The sequence below is a fragment of the Manacus candei genome, unplaced genomic scaffold, assembly GCF_025592945.1.
Source record: "Manacus candei isolate 608988 ecotype Guabito, Panama unplaced genomic scaffold, ASM2559294v1 h1tg000088l, whole genome shotgun sequence".
NCBI classification, from domain to species: domain Eukaryota; kingdom Metazoa; phylum Chordata; class Aves; order Passeriformes; family Pipridae; genus Manacus; species Manacus candei.
The window spans coordinates 4,810,898-4,826,113 of NW_026138136.1; the positions used below are offsets into that span (position 1 = coordinate 4,810,898).

A 15,216-nucleotide genomic window follows, 5' to 3' on the forward strand; every position below is an offset into this window, starting at 1 on the left:
GGTCCAAGTAAAGGCTGAAGTATCACATAAGCAGAGTGGGGCTGATAGAGGGACCGTGCCAAGCTGTAGAAGTCACGTTGTGAAGCAAAGAAAAGGGATTACTGTGTCAGGCGAGAGCGAATAAGCTCCGTAGTTCGAAGGCTTGCTGCCATGACCCCGGGCGGATACACTTATTTGTGTGAGTCAGTCACGGCGTGGAAAACGTCTGCAGCCCAGATGACAGAAGCCCCCTGGGCCAGGAGCTGGGCGAGGCGGGGCGGCACTGCCGGCTGGGCAGGGGAGGCGCCGAGGCCCCGGCCAGGTAGGGAAGCCCCCCGCCGGCTCCGCGGAGCGCGGCCCAGCGCGGCGCCCCCTTCCCGCCCTGCGAAGCGCGGCCGGGGCGCAGCGGCCGCCCTGGGCCGGCCTCCTCCCGCCGGCGGAGTCCCCTCCTCCCGGTGCCTTCCCGGCGGCCGCCGAGCCGCTGGCGGGGAGGCGGTGGCGGGCGGCTGAGTTGCGCGGGGCCCGGCGGCGCTGCCCATGGGGGAGAGCGGGGTGCCCCCCCAGGTCCAGCTCTTCCTCCGCGCCTGCGAGCAGGGCGACTGCGAGACCGCCCGGCGCCTCTTGGGGCTGCCCGCCGGCGGCGGCGGCACCGCCGACCTGGCGGCCTCCTCCTCCTGCGGCCCCGAGGAGGCGGCGGCGGAGCCCCGCGGAGAAGCGGCGGCCCCGCCGAGCCCTGCCGTGCCCGTGGACTGCACGGACGAGGCCGGGAACACGGGGCTGCAGTTCGCCGCGGCGGGCGGGCACGAGCAGCTAGTGCGGTTCCTGCTGCGGAAGGGCGCCTCGGTACAGAGCAGGAACCACTACGGATGGAGCCCCCTCATGCAAGCGGCCAGGTACGGGAGGGGGGGAGCGGGACGAGAGCGGCTGTCCGGCCGCTATCCCGCCTCGCCGCGGGGCACCGGCCTAGTCGGCGGCAGCGCCGGGGCGGGGAAGGCTCAGCCTCGGCGGCCCTCCCTCCCTTCTCCGCCCCAGGGCTGCCGCGGGCGCTCGACTCCCCTGCCCTTCTAATCCCGGTCCCCGGGCCAGGAGAGGGCGCCCGGGAGCGCTGGGGAGCTCCAGGCGGGTCAGGCGTGTGGGAGAGCGGGCGGGCGCCATGTTGGAGGCTGCGGTCGGTCGTGGCCGGGGTATCCCGGCGTTATGTCGGGGGAGCGAGCCGTCACCTGTTCCCGTCCCTGGGGGTGGGTGAGGAGGGGTTGTCTGGTGTAGATTTGGGTAGGTGTTGGTCTGGGGCATTAGGTTTTTATCTTTTGTGGTGATCGAAGCAGTGAACGCTATTTCTTGAATAAAGCCAGCGCAGAATTGCAGTCAAAGGTAACCCGAACGTGAAAACACTGCTCCCCTCTTTCCTTCTGTGACAATAGGATACGCACGTACCGTTACTTAATTTTTATTTTTTTTTGGGGGGGGGTATGTATGTGTCTTACCTACTTGTTGAAAAGTCACGTCTGACATAAAACATACTGAAGCAAACAGACACAATTAATTTCCCTTGGCTTTCCCATGTGTTCCTAAATGGCTCGCTGGAGGATATGGAAAATCATTGCTGAGAGTTTTTAATAACAAAACTGTGTTGTTTTCTGCATGGGTGATGCTGTACTTTCTGTAACCCACTGCTAGACTATGGGAGGTCCTCGAGTTGCTCATGCTGGTATTGGTGCTTATCTTTACACGTACAAGTATGCTTTGGGCTCACAGGCATGTTTTGCGGGGTTGGAGGGCAGTGCTTTGCTACAATGACTGAATGCTTAATTGAGAGGAGAAATGTTTTTTTGTGTTTTGGTCTTTTTTTTTTTTCAGTTTCATAGCGTTTGAATACTTGAAAGAAAAGAATCTGTTTCAAAGTCAACATTTCTCTTTTCAATTAACGGCCATAGAAAGTTCCCAAAGAATGAGTCACACAGCTGGTTCCCCAGCAAGAACAAGGAAGACAAGGTTCAACAATTTTGTTATTTTATGAAGGTTAAAAAAAAAGGAAAAATAGTTGCAGAAACAGTCTTAGATTTTTTCCCCTTAATGAAAACCATACGCTCATTCTGTAATAACAATAAAGTCAAATCACTATAGCCCTCTCACTGATTTCAAGAAGTTACTTGCTGACACTTGAAAAGTATTGTATGTATTATTGAAACCTGTGCAGAAAGCATAAAGTAGAAGAGCATGTTTCTTTTTTCTTTTTGGATAACCAAAAAGGAAACATAGTGTTTATACCAAGGTAAGTTTGAGACTATGTAGTGTTTAATTTTCTGGCTGTCGTTAGTCCTATTGAAATTGCCCAGGAGATAGCATATGTGCATAAAATTAATCATGTGTACAGGGGTTGCAGGCTCTGCTGAGGTGATGCAGTGAAGACTACCAGGATAGACCTTGTGACTATGCAGGCCCTGGAGGCTTCCTCCTGCAACTGTGTACTTTCTGAAAGGAAACTAAGGACATTTGGTCTCACGTTTGCTTTTAGTGGTTAGTAGCATTATTCAGGAATTCCTCAACTAACATTTACTCTGCTGCAGTGTACAAAGACTGCTTTTAGTGTTGAAGTTGGATTGTGTTACAAGCACTGCACAAACATACAGTTATGCATAATGTCTGCAACAAGAGCACAAGGCGCACATCTTGTCAAAGTATTATGTTTATTAAAATGTGGGGTTCCTCAGCTGAGGAACAGTAAAGGTTTTCCTTTTCCTCATGGTTACCTAGCTGGTTGGGTGTATGGCTTGCACGATTGTCTTTTGCTTACTGACAAACTACCAGAGCCTCTGATAATCAAGTCGTATCAAAGCTTGGTTACTGATAAAAGTGGTGTCTGAGTTCAGTACTCTGACCAAGTTCTTGTAGATATTCTACACAAGGAGGGTTTAATGATTTCATTCCAGCTTTCTTTATTGGAACATACTGGATGTTACATAGGGTTTTGATTTAGCCCAGTGATACAGCAGTCTCCTGAAACTGTAGCACAAGCCTGACATAGCAATTGCACAATAGACAGTCAAACCAGAAGACAAACAGCACACAGCCATTACCAGTCCCTGTAGGCTCACCATCACAATGCTGGGTGTTGGGAGGAATGGGTTAAAAATCAGAAGACTGTCCAGCAAGATTGTAAATCTCCCAAGAGACCTTCCAGCTGGGACTAACTCTTGATAAGCCTGTGTGAACAGCAGGCCAGTGATCCTCTAGCACGGACTGATGATGATGCATGTGTCTCTGATTGCTTACCTCTGCCTGTGTGTTGCTTTGTGGATCCCCTGGTTCACAATTTAACAGAAATTAATTTACCTTTTTCATTTTAGCTGCAAATTTGTGGTGGTTATAGCTGCCTGTCTGTGTCAACTCACACACTGGGTATCCCCAATTACCAGGGAGGAATATGTAACTGGAAGCCAAGCCCAGCTCAAGTGCCTTACTCTCTTCAAAATTCGTTTTGTTGGTTGCTCAGTTTTGGTGCTCTGTGTTGGGCTGAACTGTATAAACACTTCCCCCATGCTGGTCTGGTTGACTTAGAAGCAGAATATTTTCCATTGATTGTTGTAGGGAAGGCCATTCACACAGACAGTTGTCCCACTCTTCTAATAGAGCCATTTCTCTCTCTGATCCCCTTGGTGTTGAGTAAAGTTCAGGTTACTCTACAACAGCTGTGGCCACTGGCTGTTCATCTGAGCTTAACAGGCACATTCGTGTCTTCTTTCATTGTGGGTGTTAATTGATGGTTCACAACTGGAAAACAGGGGATAATGCAAATATAAAAGACTAGCTATCCAGTTCATAAAATGGCCATTTTTCTTTTTTTTATTTTGCACTGACTCTTTGCAGTTTTTACTCTACTAGTTCAGTAGTAATGAGGATACTTAATTAAGATCTCTGGAAACAAATTGGCTTTGATTCTTGAATGTGATACAGCCCTAGAAATAAAATGAAAGTGATCTTCTGGTTCATGTTAGTTATGAGTTGATACCATGCAGCTGAAAATGAGGCTGGCAGGTTGCTGCTTTAACCAGACCATCCTCTTAAATAAGGGTCTGCTTTATGGGCGTGGTCACTGGTATATGTGGAATGGTTTAGTTTACAGTCCTCAGCTGACAATTGCTCTCCTCCAATGAGGTGATCACTGTCATGTTCAGTGTTGTGTGTATGATCCTTCATAGTGTATTAGTCAACAGACCAATTCGATGACAGAATTTTCTGAGTTCAGAGTATGTTGGTTTTGGCCATCCAAGGTGTTAATTCTCCTCCCTTTCTCTTTCTCTCAAGGTTTGGACATCTAAGTGTGGCCCACATCTTGCTGGAAAATGGTGCTGATCTCAATGCACAGAATAAGTTAGGAGCCAGTGTCCTCACAATGGCCTCCAGAGGTGGCCACGTCAGCATGGTGAAGTTGTTGCTGGAATCTGGAGCTTTCGTAGACAATTACGACCATTTTGGCACAAATGTACTTAACAGCAGCAGAGACGACCTTCCCGATATCACTCCATTAATGGCAGCTGCTCAGCATGGACATGAGGCAGTGGTACATCTGTTACTAGACTGGGGAGCTGATTGTAATTACACTGTGAAGACGATGGGCTGGAGTCCTTTAATGCTGGCAGCTGTTAGTGGAAAGGTGAGCTTGGCACAGCAGCTCATGGAGAAAGGTGCCAATCCTGATCACCTGAATGTACTACATAAAACACCTTTTGAAATCTCTGTTGGCTTCAAACACAAAGACATGAAGGACTACTTGGAATCTCTCACAACGATCAGACCTCAGGCAGGTATGGAGTGTTATTTTTTTGTTTCACTTTCTTGCAGTTTTGATTGTGTATTTAGAAATGGAAAGTCTCATTGTGTATGTGCATGATGTTCTTTATAGTTTGTAACTAGACTATTTTGACTATATCGGAGTAGGTACACCTACTTCAGGTGAGGTACGAGCACCCAACATCAACAGATTTTTTTCCACATTAGCAGGGTGAGATTACTGTCTTGCAATAAGAATCATGTGAAACATAAGAATTATATGAAACATACTTTTTACTTTTAAAGCACATGATCCAGGTACTCATTTAGGAGGAAAATTATAAAGGCCTATTTGAAATGACATGAAGAAGTGGCATAAAAACCAGAATAGGATATCAAAGAAACGATGTTGCAGACTCAATGAAAACCTAAAAGATAGAGAATCTAGCAAACGTACTTGTCAGGAAAGACTGAAGAGTTCAATCTGTCTAGTTTCATGATGAAGTGATTAAGAAGTGAGGTTAATAAAGTGTCCATGTTAAAGACAGAAGGTCAAATAGTGGAGGGCCTTTTTATGTGGTTGCAAAATTAAAAAACTGTGAGTTTAAGGTTAGAGGAATTTAAACAGGAAATAATATACTATGGTGAAGCTTTGAGCTGAAGTGACTTAATAGACTGTGCAATCTCTAACAGTTGCAATCAAGGTTAAATGCCTCTCTAAAACTTGTTCTTGGGTTGTCTTCACTGGGTATTGCATACAAGGCCTGTGACACACAGAAAACCGGATGTTTTCTTCTACCACTCTAAATATGAAACCTACTCCAAGTCCTTTGAAAGTGGACTGCGTATTCTAAGAAAACTGAGTATCAATGTGGATGAATAGCAGGTTGGCATGTCCCCTACTTCTCTGATCCTTGGAGGAGCGGGGAATACTTAATTAATCAGTTTGATTTGAACATTGTGTAGGACATTTGAACGTCAGTAAGTCATTTCAGAGACTGAGACCTTATTCTGTATGTGGCTGTTTTTGAGACACTTTTCAAGATATTTATGCTTTGTGATACAGACCAGTGCTGAGAGGTGCTCAGCAAGAGGATTTGGAAGAGCTATATTTGGATTTTCCAGCTTTGGAGTGCTTCCTATAAAATCTAAGGATATGTCTGGCTCTAAAAAGATCCTTTTGTAGATGCTACCACCCATCCAGCCATGGTGGCAGAAACTCTGCAGGGTAGGATAGTCCACTTTAAACTCTATGCCACCTGTGATACCTAAATAGGCTTACTTAAATCTTACCTATTTGTGTCTATATTGCACTGCCACGTAGACACGTCCACAATCCCCAGAACTGTTAATTTTTATTTACATTTGGTACCATTCCTGCAGGTCAGGCTTCCTATGTATTTGAAGAAGTAAGGACAAAAATCAGACATTTGTGTCTGCTTCAGGGAAGGTGTTAGTCAGGTGTTGACTCCTGAGTTAAGCTGGAGCTCTAAGGCTTTCATACAGCCACACTGCCAGGCAGAACTGGTTGACTGTAGATGTTTGCTCATGACCAGTCCCTTGAGGAATAGACATGAATATATATGAATATACACATGGATGTACAGGATGTATGTGCAGATAGAGTTGGGTTGATGAATCTTGAAAAACCTTCTGTGGTCACACCACTTAAAGTATACCGAAGAAGGCTGTTAAAGCAAGGAGAATAGAATGTCAGAGGAATGATCCTTCACTCAAAATATTACAATTTGTAATAATTGCAGTTCTTATTAATGGGAATGGCAATCTGGGAGCAGAAAGATATCTATTGACGCACAAATAACAAGATGTGTAGGTAAACTGTCACTGTTATTTTTCACAAATTAACCCAGCAATACTCAAGAGGAAATGAAACTGGGACAGCTTCTAAAACACCTTGCAAAATAATCCTGTACTATTTGAGTGTTCACTATCGTACAGAGGATTACACCTGACCACAGAACCATACTGTGGTTCTTTAATGGATATTTTAGTCTTCCAGGCAGGAAACAGTAGAGTTACCAAATACAATTTCCTGATAGAGAATGGAATTTGAAAAACCTGTGCTGGTGCTGTATTATGGTTTGTAGCTTTAGCTCTGCGAAGAGAACCGTACAGGTGAGTTACTCTTCCCAAAGGGGATAAAGTTGTTGTCAGTGGTTTCTTTGTTATTATTAAATGTATGTCTAAACATATGTTTTATAGTACTTTTATGTAATTTTTAGTAGTTTTTACTATAAAAAAAATTACTAGAAATTATTGCTTTTTTATTGATTGCTAATAGAAATATTTATATTCCTTCCAGATACAGAAAAGAAGCAACCTGATGTCTTTCATGCTTTGAAACTGGGTAAGTACTGAACAATTCTTCCACCATGTCTAATTGTTGTAACTTTTGAGCATGTTTGTTTCCTAACACGGGAAACAGACTTCTGTTTCTTCTCGTCAGGTGTAGGCTACCAAAACATCTTCCTGGGAAAGCCTCAGGTCTGTTAGATTTTTAGAGAGTTCAGGTTCCCCTCTTGTACCCCTGTGATTACTGAGATTTACAAATATTGGTACTGGGTCAGAAGCAATACTAGAGGAAGGGCCGCATGAATACTGTCAGCATACTCTGTCTGTTTGGGTTTTTTTTTTTGCCAGCACTGTTAAAAAAAGCAACTCACTAGGTTATGGGTTGTCCAGGCCAGGGTTCAAAGTAAATTCTGGAGTCTCTGTAGGTTCCAGGGTTTCTGTTTAACAAAGTCTGTGATGTGGGTCTGTATTAAAAAAGCCACCTGCTCCTTTTACCAAATTGGGACACAAAAACTTAGTTCTGTGCTTTTGTATCATTCCCATTCCAACAAATCAGCTGAGTGTTGTTGTTGGATGTTAGTTCTAGTGAGTGCATTCAAGTGCCTGCAGGGTTTGTCTGGAATTCTGACTGACTTTCCAAGGAAAATGTACACGCCTGTGATTGAGTTGAAGGCAGCCCATGCCGTGAAGCAGTTTTCCATCTGTATAAAGGTGTAGTGGGTTGACCCTGACCAAATGCCAAGTACCCACTAAAGCCACTCTCTCACTTCCCTCTGCAGCTGAACAGAGGAGAGAAAAAACCCCCGCTAAGGATTCATGAGTAGAGATAAGAGCTGGGAGAGGTCTCTTACTGATTACCTTCATGAACAAAACAGATTCAAAGTAGGAATATTACTTAAATTTGTTACTAACAGGATCAGAGCAAAAGACTGAGAAGTGAAATAATCTTAAAAACACCTTCCCCCCACCCCTCCTTGCCGCAGTTCACTCAGGAAATGAGGGACTACACACTCCAAGGGTTCAGATGCGAAATGGTCAAGGAACTTTATTAAATTGAACTGATTTCTGGAACTGAAGGTGGACTTCAGAATGGCTCCTGCCTTACATATCGTAAGGCGAGAACATGCTGGAAGGTGGGCGGAATTAGGGAAGGGTAAGGGCAGTGCATGCAAATTAACAAGAAAACGCAACTAAATATGGAAACCACTGCAATGCAGTAGAAATTAACCAGTGGGGGGACAGGGTATAGGGCCGTGAGGGAGAGTGGAACTTTCCAGCATTAGAGGTACAGTATATGGGGAATTGTACAACAAACACAACATAAAACAAAACACAACATTGAAACACAACATAAAATCCAAAATGCATATTCTTCAATAGTTCACAAAAGTCTGTATCTGCTTATAAAGTCAGAAAGAATGCTGAATTTGGTGCTCTACTTTCAATCTTCATTTCCTCACCTCCAATACCTCCTTCTTTCCATGTTCTCTTTCCTCCCTCCCAGCGGTGCAGGGAAGCAGGGAAAGGGAGTTTTGTTCAGTTGTTGTTTCTGATGCTGCTCAGGGACAGGAGTCCTTCCCTGCTCCCATGGGGTCCCTCCCATGGGAGACAGTCCTTGATGGACCTTTCTGGCATGAGTCCATCCCACAGGCAACAGTTTTCATAAACTGCTGTCCCGTGGATCACTTCTCCATGGGGTACAGTCCTTCATGAATGAGCTGTACCGATGTGGGTCCCCCACAGGGGCCACAAGTCCTACCAGGGAAAAGCCCACTCCAGCGTGGGCTCCTTTCTCCACAGGCTGGAGGTCTCTGGCAGGACCCTGCTCCATCTTAGGCCTCCCATGAGGTCACAACCTCCTCACGGTCTCTGCACCCCGATGGTCCTCCATGGGCTGCAGAGGGACAGCCTCCATCATGGTCTTTACCACGGGCTGCAGGGGCCTCAGCTCCAGTGCCTGGAGCACCTCCTGCCCCTCCTTCTGCACTGACCTTGGTGTCTAAATTGTTGTTCCTATGTTCTCACTCCGCTCTTCCCTGGCTGGAATTCTCTCTGCGCAGTAGCTTTCTGCTCTTAAATACATTATCACAAAGACATTACTCCTGATTGGCTTGGCCTTGGCCAGCGGCAGGAAGTCTATCCTGTAGACTGGCATTGGCTCCACCAGACAGGGGAAGCTTCTAGCAGCTTCTAACAGAAGCCACCTCTGTAGCCCCCCCTGCTACCAAAACCCAGCCACAGAAACCCACTACAAAAGGTGAGACTTTTTTCATTTGCACGACAGTTATGATTTGCTTATTCCTGCCTCTGTTCCTATGGTGGTACGTACAGTCAGAGAGCTTTTCTTTCCTTTAACTTCCCTGCTTTTACTTGCCATATATCATCAAAAAAATAACGGAGGTGGGTGAGCTTAAGCTCTTTAAGATAACCCTGACTACTTCATATATTTTTTTAAAGTGCTTACTCCTAATTTAAGTTTAGAAAAAAACACAACCTTGTTGAAATATATTCAGTAACATATTTTGTACTGCTTTTCCTAATCTAGACAGGAACTCAAGTGACTAGCAGCCCTTATACTTGGAAACTGGAACATTAATTTCACTTTGAAAAAACTAGAAAGATGTCAAACGATGCATTACTCTTGAGCAGGGAGTAGGGATGTTTTGCATTGGAGATTTAGTTCAAATACTGGAGGCAGAACTTTAAAAAATCATTCTGAATATAAGGAAGTTGAGCGCTGGAGTAGATTAACTCCTTGGAAGGTTGTGGAATTCTATCAGTAGAGGTTTTTTGAATCAGTGAACTACTTCTGTTAGAGGAACTTATGGGTTAGTGTGAAGCAAAGCATTTTTCTACCTGCTTAAGGCAAGGCATGGCCTCGTCCAGCACCTTTTAGAGTACCTTTCTACCCACTTAGTCTGATTATAAAATTGTTGCTTTCTGTGATTTCAGCCTGTGGAAATGGAACAGGGATCTTGGAGTCATCAGTTTTCCTTGCACAACACCATCTTAGCACAATTTAATAGAAATATTCCCTATTTGTGTCTTCACATGTGGTTTGCAGTTTGTACAGCTTCCCAGCTTAGTCGTTCATTTCAGAAAATACTTCTTCTAATGGAGTTGCACTGTGAGTGTACAGGTAGGGAAAATCAGGAAAATACAGTGTCCCGTGCTTATGCCACAATTTTATGTAGGCTGAAAAGATGTACTAATTAACTAAAAGACCAAAGATCAGTACAGATTTTTAGCTTTAGTGTTGCAGTTGCTCTAGTACTTTATTTTTTTCTGTTTTAATTCCACTAGATGTAGAGCAGTGTCAGCAAATCAAAATACTTAATAATTCAGTGGCTGAGCAGTTCTCTGTTGCCCATGTAGATTATGTTTTATGCCTGTTTTGCAGGAAACTTCCAGCTGGTTAAAGAGATTGTTGATGAAGACCCAAGTCAGGTCAATATTACCAATGTTGACGGTGCATCTCCATTAATGATTGCAGCTGTAACTGGACAGCTACCCCTTGTTCAGCTACTTGTTGAGAAAAATGCTGATGTTGATAAACAGGATAATGTTCATGGCTGGACAGCACTGATGCAGGCCACATACCATGGGTAAGATATGTACTGTCTTTGGGTCTAGCAGTAAAGAAGTTTAATCCTTCTTGCATCCCAATAGAAAAAAACCTTTTTGATACTGACTGTGGAAGCAGAGGGGTCTTACAAGAAATTGAGAGACTTGTGACCTCAGTTTTCTGTGACTTATGCACTGTCCTCAGCTTTTCAGACCTGAATGATGTTTGGACTTCAGAATGAGTGAAACATTTGGGAACTTGAAGCTTGCTAAATAAATGCTGAGAACATAGTGCTCCAGGAGCTTTGGTGCAGATTTCAGTTTCCATCCTTTGATGTTTTTCAGCATTGTGAAAGATAGTATCACCCTGCCAGGGTTGTAAGCCACATCAAGCTGTGAAAATTCAAGGCAATCACCCTTCCATGTGCCATATTTTCCAGTCTTAAACCATTGCTGTGTTTCCTTATTCAGCCTTTAGTTTTCATGGAGTTTTCAGAAATGCAACCAAACTGTCATTTTCTCTAAAGCTCCTTTATAAATGTAGGTAGACACTTAAGAGTCAGACCCCAGAAATTTGCCTGGCTGGTACTTCACGTATGATCTCTGTTATACACTTGGCACTGTCTGAATACAGTTTTACTGTGATGAGCAATTGGGAGTGTGAGTGTTGGTGTACAGTTGAAGGGTAGAAGAGTCCTGTGTGTAAAGCCACATTTGGGGTGCCCCAGTTTGGCTGGAACACCTCATGTGCATAAAAAAATACTTAGCCTTGTAATTCTGTACTTTGCATAATCTTAGCCTTTTCTCTTGGCATGGACCAGTTGCAAATTTTCGTAACATCTGGAAATCTTTAACTTCCACAGAACCTCAGCTAACCCTTCCTGAGGAACATCAGTGGTGTCGAGGGTCTCAGGCTTGAAGGAGGGAGCAGACAAGTTCTTTGTGAGCCGGGGCACTAAAGGATTGTATCTCTGTGTGCCCTCAAGGTTCAGGACTGGAAAGCAGGATGGAGGGATGATACAGTTTTAAGGAAGAGAAGTAATGGGAAGTATGCAGAGGAGCTGTGCTTAGGATAAGCAGAATTTTTATTAGAGGAGTAACAGTCCTCCTCCATTTTGGGTTGATTTTTGTCTGGAGCGAGTTCAGCAGTGAAAACTTTGTGTGTATGATAAGTGATGCTCTGGAGATACTGAGATCTGTTTGTCAGCCTTCAGTGTTAGAATTTGCAGTCACTATTGCTGCTTGAGTATGTTTTTGCTTTGTATTGTTTATGCATGTCAGAGTTTGTTTTAATACAAGGTCAGTTGCTGCTCAAGAGAAGTTTTGTATTAAATATATTTTTTCATAGCTTTGTTGTCTGTTCAATTATTTTGTAGGCAGAATTAAAGTATTGTTTTTAACTCAGGAGGCAAGTCCTGCTTATTTATTCAGGTGTATGAGAGGGGAGAGGGGCTAATGGAGCTGAGGTGGTGAGTGTCTTTTATGCAGCTGCCTTTTAGGAGCTTTTGTTGGAAGGTGTTTGTGTTGGTTGACATTTAATGCTGATTGTTTTTGCATTTTAAACACCTCAAGGAAGTGATAATGTGCTTTCTAATTATATAATTTATATCTGTAATTAAGTGAAGTACTGTTTGAAGTTTATAATTATCTTCAGTCAATTTGGCTTTTCTGTGTGCAATTTCTTAATATGCAAGCTGTGAATGTGAGGTCGAGTTGAAGTCCTAGTGATGGCATATGACGACTACTGAGCTGACCTTTGTCTTTTCATCTGCTTTTGTGCCCTAGGCATTAATGGCCCTTCATTGGGTATTTGGCAACAAATTCCAGTCAGTTCCAAAGGATCAGTTTAAAAAACTGGCTATTCAAATTAGGTTTTTAAGGCTGACTTTCTGCATGTCGATTAATGTGATTTGTAGTGAGTAAAACAGTTACCCACAAGGGAATCATGGGAGCTTCTAAAGAGCTTGTGAATAAATTTTACACTAGATTAGTTGCAGAAAAGGTAAAACATCTCTAATTGAGGAGCAATGTTATAAAAGGTTGAACATGGAATATTGGGTGCTTCTATTTTATTTATTTATTTTTTAAGTGATCAACACCTTTTTTTTATTCCCTTAAAGAAACAAAAACGTTGTAAAGTATTTGTTAAATCAAGGAGCGGACGTCAATCTTCGTGCAAAAAATGGATACACGGCTTTTGACCTCATAATGCTGCTGAATGATCCAGGTATGCTATTTCAAAAAGCTCTGGGGAAATGTACAACATAAACAAACAAACTTCCTTTCCAATCTAGAAAATACATGAAAGTTGCTAGGAAGTATCCTCTGATGTCCAGGCTGGACTGGACCGAGAAAGAACATTTCCTGAAAATGGTGGGGTTTGAGTTAATTAGATAAGTGTATACATTTATGGGATAACAGATTTTGTGCATTCCTCTTGACTTCGTTTTTGAAGATGCTCAAAAAAATGTGGTGTTTGTTTCACGAGAGCCAGTTCAATGGCATTTCTGGGGGCACAGGTGTTCTGTGGTGTCATTAGCACCATGGAACTGGAGCTAGAAATTTCCCCTTGGTAAAGAGCAGCAAAGGGACAGGACGAAAAGACCGTAGTCAGAACAAAAATAGGGAACTCCTGGCTGAACCTCCCACTAATTTTGTAAAGGCTGAGAATAAATCACACTTCAGGGTTCAGGTTGTTTTTCACTTTTTTAAAGGGAGTGCTCTAGAAAAAGCAGCATGCTTTGGGAAGACTTCAATGAAATACATACAGTTTTTGTTTTAGTTTGTTTAGCCTACATAATTTGTTATTGTTAGCCTTGCTTGGTACCTAAATTGATTTATCTGAAGCCAAAACCCACTACTGCTAATGAAATTAATGTTTCTTTTCTCTGTGTTTACACGTTATAATGGTTTTGGTCACTAGCAGGTTCCTTTCCTTGTCAAAAATAGATCATTAATACTATGAAATTTTAGGAAATAAATACAGTGAATTGTTTTAGAACTAACTTCTGTGACAGAATAGTTTGTCTTGTAACCTTTCTCTCTTGATCAGTTCTGTCTGTTCCTCTGAAAATCCTACCTGAGTGCCATATAAAATGCAGATTTACAGAATATTTTTTTTGCTTTCCTGTCCTCATGTCATGCTTGTTCTATTTTCTTCCTCTTACTTTTATTTCTTTTTTTGTCCACCTTTTTTCTTACCATTTCTTTTCAGTCCCTTCATTGTCCAGGCTGAACATCTTCTTTCTCTTTGGGATTTAATTTCGAGCTTCTTTTCTGCAACCTGCACTTGAAGAAAGAATATTCATTTTTCTCTACTCTCTTCTGTGTCAGGTGAGAAAAGGGAGCATCACAATGTTGTTCTTAACTTGTACAAAGTGTGAGAGGAGGCAGTTCAGTTGGTCACACGTGACTGATTCTGACTGAATAGCTTGCTTATTTATATTGATAAATACCTTTAGAGAGGTGATGATAAGACTGCATCCCACTGTGTGGGGAGAAGGTGTGGGAAATGTAGGTCAAGAAATAAGGTTTGGGGTAATGGTAGATCCATTACTACTTATGTGGGATTTATAGGGAAAAGTGTCAGAGTCATAATTTAGGAAAGTAAACCAGACCAAACATTGTCTTAATTTGCTTTCTTTTAGATACAGAGCTTGTAAGACTACTGGCATCAGCATGCATGCAAGTAGACAAAGACAAGAATAAACTGAACAACAGATCATCTTTGCCTAGCTCCAGAAGTAGGCAATCCTTAAATGTCCCAATGTTGCCAGATGACAAAGGAGGTCTAAAGGTAAATATGTTCACTCTTGATAAATAACACAAATTAAATTAAATTACATATTCCTGCAATGTATAAGCAGAGAAAGTAATTGCTAAGAAGTATTTTGGATCTAATACGTAACTGAGTTTTTGGGGGAGTATGTGTGTGTTTCTGAGTTTCTTGTTGGCAGTGCTTCCTGGTTTTATAGAGTAGCATGTGTTGAGCATTCTTTTTCTCAGATGGCAATGCAATAGGAAGACTTAAGGAAGTTTGCATTGAAGCATTTCAGTGCTTAGAAATAGATCTCATAATTAAGTGGAAGGTACCATGTTCATAAGTTTGTAACTCAGTTTCCATTAGGATCTTAATTTTAAATCTGTACAGAGAATAGCCTTTATACCCAGAAATGGAAGCAGGATGTTGGCATTGAAAATTATGAAAATCATAGCAGAGATTTTAATATGAAGAGTAGTAGAAGAGTGTGCAATTCAGGCTTACGTGTCCTCTGCCATGCTGTATCCTTAGCTCCAAATTGATGGTGGTCCAGTAGGAAACAACATAGAGTTAGAATAAATGTGTGCCATTTAAACAAAGGTATTGGGACTTACGTTGTCTGTTTGCAAAAGAGAAGGGAAAAGTGTTAGTTAATTTTTTTATTGTTGCTGTTGTCCATTTACTTGAATAGTTTTTAATTATCATGTACCTCAGAATTTCCTTGAGTCCGTGATGTCATCTTTTAAGTATAAATATTATCAGGGTGCTGGAAACAGACATGTTACTTTCCAGGCTATTTTTGACATGAATTTTAAAGCCTGTTTAAAGTT

General features: G+C 42.7%; 1 protein-coding gene across 7 annotated transcripts in view; it reads left to right on the forward strand.

Annotated features, from left to right (window-relative positions):
• The first annotated feature begins 384 nt into the window (after positions 1-384).
• Positions 385-15,216, forward strand: part of ANKS6 (ankyrin repeat and sterile alpha motif domain containing 6) — a 38,342-nt gene continuing 23,510 nt past the window's right edge. For 5 of the 7 annotated variants that reach the window (XR_007908604.1, XR_007908605.1, XM_051812701.1 and 2 more), the window contains exons 1-6: positions 386-872; positions 4,285-4,784; positions 7,073-7,117; positions 10,463-10,667; positions 12,747-12,853; positions 14,274-14,422. Coding sequence is in view for 5 of the 7 variants with exons in the window: in XM_051812701.1 (XP_051668661.1) it covers positions 517-872; positions 4,285-4,784; positions 7,073-7,117; positions 10,463-10,667; positions 12,747-12,853; positions 14,274-14,422 (1,362 nt within the window). In the remaining 2 variants the exon portion in view is untranslated. Of the gene's footprint in view, positions 873-925; positions 1,218-4,284; positions 4,785-7,072; positions 7,118-10,462; positions 10,668-12,746; positions 12,854-14,273; positions 14,423-15,216 lie in introns of those variants that run through there. The other 2 variants (XM_051812699.1, XM_051812704.1) reach the window with 2 other exon arrangements.